Here is an 8,378-nt window from a genome sequence, read left to right as displayed (position 1 = left end):
CCTCTGTGCGGGGCTGTCCGTGTGTCCCTCCCACGCCCTCCCCGTGTGTGTGGGGCTGTCCGTGTGTCCCTCCCCGCGCTGCGGGGGGGGCTGTCCGTGTGTCCCTCCCACGCCCTCCCCGTGCGCGGGGGGCTGTCCGTGTGTCCCTCCCCGCGCCCGGGGGGGCTGTCTGTCCGTCTGTCCGTGTGTCCGTCTGACGCGGCGCTCTCCGCAGGCGGCTGCGTGCACTTCCCGCACACGGCGCCCTGCGAGGGGGCGCGGGGGGCTGTCCGTGTGTCCCTCCCCGCGCCCGGGGGGGCTGTCTGTCCGTGTGTCCGTGTGTCCGTCTGACGCGGCGCTCTCCGCAGGCGGGCTGCGTGCACTTCCCGCACACGGCGCCCTGCGAGGGGGCGCGGGGGGCTGTCCGTGTGTCCCTCCCCGCGCCCGGGGGGGCTGTCTGTCCCCGTGTCCGTGTGTCCGTCTGACGCGGCGCTCTCCGCAGGCGGGCTGCGTGCACTTCCCGCACACGGCGCCCTGCGAGGGGGCGCGGGGGGCTGTCCGTGTGGTCCCTCCCACGCCCTCCCCGTGCGCGGGGGGCTGTCCGTGTGTCCCTCCCCGCGCCCGGGGGGGCTGTCTGTCCGTCTGTCCGTGTGTCCGTCTGACGCGGCGCTCTCCGCAGGCGGGCTGCGTGCACTTCCCGCACACGGCGCCCTGCGAGGGGGCGCGGGGGGCTGTCCGTGTGTCCCTCCCCGCGCCCGGGGGGGCTGTCTGTCCGTGTGTCCGTGTGTCCGTCTGACGCGGCGCTCTCCGCAGGCGGGCTGCGTGCACTTCCCGCACACGGCGCCCTGCGAGGGGGCGCGGGGGGCTGTCCGTGTGTCCCTCCCACGCCCTCCCCGTGTGTGTGGGGCTGTCCGTGTGTCCCTCCCCGCGCCCGGGGGGGCTGTCTGTCCGTGTGTCCGTGTGTCCGTCTGACGCGGCGCTCTCCGCAGGCGGGCTGCGTGCACTTCCCGCACACGGCGCCCTGCGAGGGGGCGCGGGGGGCTGTCCGTGTGTCCCTCCCACGCCCTCCCCGTGCGCGGGGGGCTGTCCGTGTGTCCCTCCCCGCGCCCGGGGGGGCTGTCTGTCCGTGTGTCCGTGTGTCCGTCTGACGCGGCGCTCTCCGCAGGCGGGCTGCGTGCACTTCCCGCACACGGCGCCCTGCGAGGGGGCGCGGGGGGCTGTCCGTGTGTCCCTCCCACGCCCTCCCCGTGCGCGGGGGGCTGTCCGTGTGTCCCTCCCGCGCCCGGGGGGGCTGTCTGTCCGTGTGTCCGTGTGTCCGTCTGACGCGGCGCTCTCCGCAGGCGGGCTGCGTGCACTTCCCGCACACGGCGCCCTGCGAGGTGCGCGTCCTCATGCTGCTCTACTCCTCCAAGAAGAAGATCTTCATGGGCCTCATCCCCTACGACCAGAGCGGCTTCGTCAACGGCATCCGCCAGGTCATCACCAACCACAAGCAGGTCCAGCAGCAGAAGATCGAGCAGCAGCGCGGCGTAAGGGGCACCCGCGGCACCCACAGACCCCCCCCGGGGCACCCACGGCACCCACAGACCCTCCCCAGGGCACCCACAGACCCTCCCCAGGGCACCCACAGACCCCCCCCAGGGCACCCGCGGCACCCACAGACCCCCCCCGGGGCACCCACGGCACCCACAGACCCTCCCCAGGGCACCCACAGACCCCCCCCGGGGCACCCACAGACCCCCCGGGGCACCCACAGACCCCACAGGGCACCCACAGACCCTCCCCAGGGCACCCACGGCACCAACAGACCCCACAGACCCCCCCGGGGCACCCACAGACCCCCCCCGGGGCACCCACAGACCCCACGGGGCACCCACAGACCCCCCCCGGGGCACCCACAGACCCCACGGGGCACCCCCAGCACCCACAGACCCCCCCCGGGGCACCCACAGACCCCACGGGGCACCCCCGGCACCCACAGACCCCCCCCGGGGCACCCATGGCACCAACAGACCCCACGGGGCACCCACGGCACCCACAGACCCCCCCTGGGGCACCCACAGACCCCACGGGGCACCCACGGCACCAACAGACCCCACAGACCCCCCCCGGGGCACCCACAGACCCTCCCTGGGGCATCCACAGACCCCACGGGGCACCCACGGCACCCACAGACCCCACAGACCCCCCCCGGGGCACCCACAGACCCCACGGGGCACCCACAGACCCCACGGGGCACCCCCGGCACCCACAGACCCCCCCCGGGGCACCCACAGACCCCACGGGGCACCAGCGGCACCCACAGACCCTCCCTGGGGCACCCACAGACCCCACGGGGCACCCGCGGCACCCACAGACCCTCCCTGGGGCACCCGCAGCACCCACAGACCCTCCCTGGGGCACCCACAGACCCCACGGGGCACCCACAGACCCCCCTGGGGCACCCACGGCACCCACAGACCCCCCCTGGGGCACCCACAGACCCCACGGGGCACCCACAGACCCCACGGGGCACCCACGGCACCAACAGACCCCACAGACCCTCCCTGGGGCACCCACAGACCCTCCCTGGGGCACCCACAGACCCCACGGGGCACCCACAGACCCCACGGGGCACCCACGGCACCAACAGACCCCACAGACCCTCCCTGGGGCACCCACAGACCCTCCCTGGGGCACCCACAGACCCCACGGGGCACCCGCGGCACCCACAGACCCTCCCCGGGGCACCCACAGACCCCACGGGGCACCCACAGACCCCACAGACCCCCCCCAGGGCACCCGCGGCACCCACAGACCCCCCCCGGGGCACCCACGGCACCCACAGACCCCCCCTGGGGCACCCACAGACCCCATGGGGCACCCACGGCACCAACAGACCCCATAGACCGCCCCCGGGGCACCCACAGACCCCATAGACCGCCCCCGGGGCACCCACAGACCCCCCCTGGGGCACCCACAGCACCAACAGGGCAGCCCCAGCACCCACGGACACCCCACCAGGGCACCCATGGTACCCACAGACCCCACGGGACACCCACAGACACCCCCCGCGGCACCCACAGCACCCACAGACCCCACGGGGCACCCACACACCCCCACAGGGCACCCATGACACCCACAGACCCCACAGGGCAGCCCCAGCACCCACAGACACCCCCCCAGGGCACCCATGGCACCCACAGACACCCCCCGGGGCACCCCCAGAACCCCCGGGGCACCCACAGGGGCATCCACACACCCCCCACGGCACCCACAGCACCCACAGACCCCCCGGGGCAGCCCCAAAGTCCCCAGGGGGCACCCAGGGCCCCCCCCCACCTCCTTGGGAAGGGTCTTTGCTGCCCCCCAAGTGCCCCCAGACCCCCCCAACCCCCCTCAGAGGGGTCTTTGCTGCCCCCCAAGTGCCCCCAGCCCCCCCAACCCCCCTCGGAGGGGTCTTTGCTGCCCCCCAAGTGCCCCCAGCCCCCCCCAACCCCCCTCGGGGGGGTCTTTGCTGCCCCCCAAGTGCCCCCAGCCCCCCCCAACCCCCCTCGGGGGGGTCTTTGCTGCCCCCCAAGTGCCCCCAGCCCCCCCCAACCCCCCTCGGGGGGGGTCTTTGCTGCCCCCCAAGTGCCCCAACCCCCCTCGGGGGGTCTTTGCTGCCCCCCAAGTGCCCCCAGCCCCCCCAACCCCCCTCGGGGGGGTCTTTGCTGCCCCCCAAGTGCCCCCCACCCCCCCCAGGTGGGTGCTGCCCCCCCCAGCCCCCCCCGATTCCTTGTCTCCCCACAGTTGGGGGGCTCAGCCCCCGTGCCCGGCGCCCCCTCATTCCTACCCAAACAACCGGGGACCCTCCCCGTGACCTCGGGGGTGCAGCCGCAGGTAAGGGGGGGTGGCGGGGGGGGGGGGTGTGTGGGTCTGGGGGTGCCCCTGGGACCCCCCCAGTTGACCCCTGCGCCCCCCCCCAGATGACGGGGCAGCAGGTGAGCCCGGGCATGGCCACGGTGGGCATCATGGAGGAGCAGCAGCGGCAGCAGAGCCTGGTCCGGGCGGGGGGTCTTGGGGGGCTCGGGGGGGTCTTGGGGGGCTCGGGAGGGGTCCGGGGGGTTTGGGGGGGGACCCTGGATGGGTTTTTTGGGGGGCCCCGCTCTGGGTCTGGGTGGGAGCTGGGGGGCTTTGGGGCTATTTTGAGGGGATCCCCGGGCCTGTGAGGGGGTGTCTTGGGGGGACCCTGGGGGATTTGGGGGGTGCTTAAGGGCCAGGGGGGGATTTGGGGGTCCCTGGGGGTTGGGGGGAGCTTTAAAGACCTGGGGGAGGGGGATTTGGGGGTCCCTGGGGGGTTGGGGGGGCTTTAAAGACCTGGGGGAGGGGGATTTCGGGGTCCCTGGGGGATTTGGGGGAGCTTTAAAGACCTGGGGGAGGGGGATTTGGGGGTCCCTGGGGGTTGGGGGGGCTTTAAAGACCTGGGGGAGGGGGATTTGGGGGTCCCTGGGGGATTTGGGGGGGGCTTTAAAGACCTGGGGGAGGGGGATTTGGGGGTCCCTGGGGGTTTGGGGGGGGCTTTAAAGACCTGGGGGAGGGGGATTTGGGGGTCCCTGGGGGATTTGGGGGGGCTTTAAAGACCTGGGGGAGGGGGATTTGGGGGTCCCTGGGGGTTGGGGGGATCCTGAGGAGCAGGGGCGATTTGGGGGGGGCACCGGGGGGGTTTGGGGAGCCCCTGAAGACTGGGGGGAGGGGGAAATTTGGGGTCACCCTGTGCTTGAATTGGGGGGGGGGCACCTTTGGGCTCAGGGTGAGATTTGGGGGTGCCCAGCCCCCCAACACCCCCCACCCCCCCCAGTTACAGCTCCGAGCCCAGCAGCAGGCAGCTGCCAGCCAGCAGCAGGCGCAGCCCCCCCCGGCCCCCCCCCGCCGCCCCCGCGCCCCCCCGGCCCCCCCAAACCCGGGGCCCCCCCAACCCGGCCCCCCCCAACCCAACCAAGCCGGGGGGGGCCCTGCTGCGCCCCCAAAACCCGGGCGCCAACCCCCAACTCCGCAGCCTCCTGCTGAGTCAGCAGCCGGTGAGTAATGGGGGACCCCCCCGAAATAGGGATCCCCCCCCTAAATGGGGACCCCCCCCTCAGAATAGGGGCCCCCCCAAAATAGGGACACACCCCCCAAAAATAGAGACCCTGATTCTTCAAAATAAGGGGCCCCCCCCAAACTAGGGACCCCCCCAAAAATAGGGCCCCCCACCCCCAAAAAAATAGGGGACCCCTCCTGAAATAGGGGACCCTGCCCCCAATATAGGGGGGGCAATGGGGGGGGGGCTAGTGACACCCCCACAACAGCTGGGGGGCTTGGGGGGGGGGAATTGCCCCAATAATGGGGTGGGGCTCTGAGACCCCCCAATACTGGGTGGGGGGGGGTATTTTGGGGGGTGACCCTGGGGGATTTGGGGGGGCTCTGAAAAGTGGAGGGGGGCAATAAGCCCCCCTATATTGGGGGGGGGTCGGAGGGCAATACCCCCCCCCTCAGTTACTGGGGGGGGGGGTTGAGGGGGTCTTTCTGGGGATACCCTGGGGGATTTGGGGGGGGGGCGTGGAGATGGGGGGGGTCTGGGCTTGAGGAATTGGGGGGGGCGCTTCTGGACTTTGGGGGTAAATTGGGGGGGGCCATAACACCCCCCCCTTGAAGAGGGGGGCATTCCCCCCCCCCCCAAAGAGGGGGCAATAACAGCCCCGGGGGGGGGGGCAATAACAGCCCCAGCGAGGGGGGCTGGGGGGGTACTACCCCCGCGGGGGGGCGCCCCCCTTCTTTGGCAGGGTCGGGGGGCGCCCCCTGACCCCCCCCGTGCCCCCCCCAGCCGCAGGGGGGGGTCCCCCCGCCCCCCGCGCAGCCCCTCCACCACCTGCAGGCGCTGCCGCACCAGGCGCTGGGGGGGGGGCAGCTGCCGCTGCTGCACCCGCCCCCCCCGGGGCAGGCCTGGCCCGGGCAGCTCGGGCCCCCCCGCGCCCCCCTGCCAGGTGAGACCCCCCACTCCCACGGGGACCCCCAAATCCCCTGGGAACCCCCCTGACTCCCATGGGGCCCCCATCTCCCAGCCCCTCCCAACCTGCCCCCGGGGACCCCCAACCCCCCCCCCACCCCCCCCGGGAAGCCTGGGGACCCTCCCAGGACCCCCAAACCTGCCCCCAGGGACCCCCAAACCCTCCTGGGACCCCCAAACCTGCCCCCGGGGACCCCCAACCCCCCCCCCCCACCCCCCCCGGGAAGCCTGGGGACCCTCCCAGGACCCCCAAACCTGCCTCTGGGGACCCCCAAACCCTCCTGGGACCCCCAAACCTGCCCCCGGGGGACCCCCAAATGCTGCCCCTGGGGACCCTCAGACTCTCCCAGGACCCCCAAACCTGCCCCTGGGGACCCCCAAACCCTCCCGGGACCCCCAAACCTGCCCCTGGGGACCCCCAAACCTTCCCGGGACCCCCAAACCTGCCCCTGGGGACCCCCAAATGCTGCCCCTGGGGACCCTCAGACCCTCCCAGGACCCCCAAATGCTGCCCCTGGGGACCCCCAAACCCTCCCGGGACCCCCAAACCTGCCCCTGGGGACCCCCAAACCCTCCTGGGACCCCCAAACCTGCCCCCGGGGACCCCCGAACGCTGCCCCTGGGGACCCCCAAGCCCTACCGGGACCCCCAAATCTGCCCCCAGGGACCCCCAAATGCTGCCCCTGGGGACCCTCAGACCCTCCCAGGACCCCCAAATGCTGCCCCTGGGGACCCCCAAACCCTCCCGGGACCCCCAAACCTGCCCCTGGGGACCCCCAAACCCTCCTGGGACCCCCAAACCTGCCCCCGGGGACCCCCGAACGCTGCCCCTGGGGACCCCCAAGCCCTACCGGGACCCCCAAATCTGCCCCCAGGGACCCCCAAATGCTGCCCCTGGGGACCCTCAGACCCTCCCAGGACCCCCAAATGCTGCCCCTGGGGACCCTCAGACCCTCCCAGGACCCCCAAACCTGCCCCTGGGAAGCCCGGGGACCCCCAAACCCTCCCGGGGCCCCCAAACCCTCCCCTGGGAAGCCCAGGGACCCTCCCAGGACCCCCAAAGCTGTCTCAGGGACCCCCGGACCCTCCCAGGACCCCCGTCCTCGGAGGCAGCCCCCCCTGAGCCCCCGGGGTCCCCCCCCAGGTCAGCTGCTGCTGCCCCCCGGCCCGCGGGGTCCCGTCCCCCCGGGGGGGCTGCAGCCGGTGCAGGCGCCCAGCGTGATGGAGGAGGACATCCTCATGGACCTCATCTAGGGGCGCCCGGCCCCCCCGCGGGGACCCCGGCCCCGCCCCCCCGGGGGCCCCGCCCCGCCCCGCCCCGGGGGGGCCCCGCCCCGCCCCCCGCCCCCCAGCTCTGCTCTTTAGAGCTGGGGGGGTTGCACTCAATAAATGGACTGGGAGAGAACTGGGAGCGGAGCTGGGGACTGGCGGGGGGAACTGGGAGGGGAGCTGGGGGCCGGGGGGGGGAACTGGGAGGGGGGCCGGGGATGGGGGGGGGAACTGGGAGGGTGAGCCGGGGGCCGGGGGGGGGAACTGGGAGGGGAGCTGGGGGCCGGGGAGGGGGAACTGGGAGCGGAGCCGGGGGCCGGGGGGGGGGAACTGGGAGGGGAGCCGGGGGCCGGAGGGGGGGAACTGGGAGGGGGGCCGGGGGCTGGGGATGGGGGGGGGAACTGGGAGGGGAGCTGGGGGCTGGGGAGGGGGAACTGGGAGGGGAGCCGGGGGCCGGGGGCCGGGGGGGGGAACTGGGAGGGGAGCCGGGGGCCGGGGGGGGGGCTGGGAGGGGAGCCGGGGGCCGGGGGGGGGGGAACTGGGAGGGGGGCCGGGGGCTGGGGATGGGGGGGAAACTGGGAGGGGAGCTGGGTGCCAGGGGGAGGGACTGGGGGGGGGGAACTGGGAAGGGGGCCGGGGGACTGGGAGGGGAGCTGGGGGCCGGGAGGGGGGTGGGACTGGGAGGGGGGCCGTGGAGCCGCGGAGTCGCGGCGTCACAGACTCCCAGCACCCTATGGCTGGAAGAGACCTCCAAGATCATCAAGTCCCACTGTCAACCCAACACCCCCAACCCAACCCCCAACCCCCCAACCCAACACCCCCAACCGAACCCCCAACACCCCCAACCGAACCCCCAACCCATCACCCCCAACCCAACACCCCCAACCCATCACCCCCAACCCATCACCCCCAACCCAACACCCCCAACCCAACACCCCCAACCGAACCCCCAACCCAACACCCCCAACCCAACCCCCAACCCAACACCCCCAACCCAACCCCCAACCCCCCAACCCAACACCCCAACCGAACCCCCAACCCATCACCCCCAACCCAACACCCCCAACCCAACACCCCAACCGAACCCCCAACCCAACACCCCCAACCCAACCCCCAACCCATC

The 8,378-nt window shown here is 73.5% G+C and overlaps 1 protein-coding gene across 1 annotated transcript; it reads left to right on the top strand.

The window, feature by feature from the left end:
• Positions 1 to 1,238: 1,238 nt before the first annotated feature.
• LOC135311114 (basic proline-rich protein-like) lies at positions 1,239 to 7,416 on the top strand (the record flags this gene model as incomplete). Its single annotated transcript, XM_064440265.1, has 6 exons — positions 1,239 to 1,508; positions 3,751 to 3,840; positions 3,927 to 4,001; positions 4,799 to 5,018; positions 5,804 to 5,963; positions 7,131 to 7,416. Coding segments are annotated over exons 1-6 (969 nt in total), but the record flags the coding sequence as incomplete, so codon positions are not given.
• Positions 7,417 to 8,378: the final 962 nt, after the last annotated feature.

Source organism: Phalacrocorax carbo, unplaced genomic scaffold (genome assembly GCF_963921805.1).
Source record: "Phalacrocorax carbo unplaced genomic scaffold, bPhaCar2.1 SCAFFOLD_332, whole genome shotgun sequence".
Classification (NCBI taxonomy): Eukaryota; Metazoa; Chordata; class Aves; order Suliformes; family Phalacrocoracidae; genus Phalacrocorax; species Phalacrocorax carbo.
This window is presented reverse-complemented; position numbering and strand designations above follow the sequence as displayed.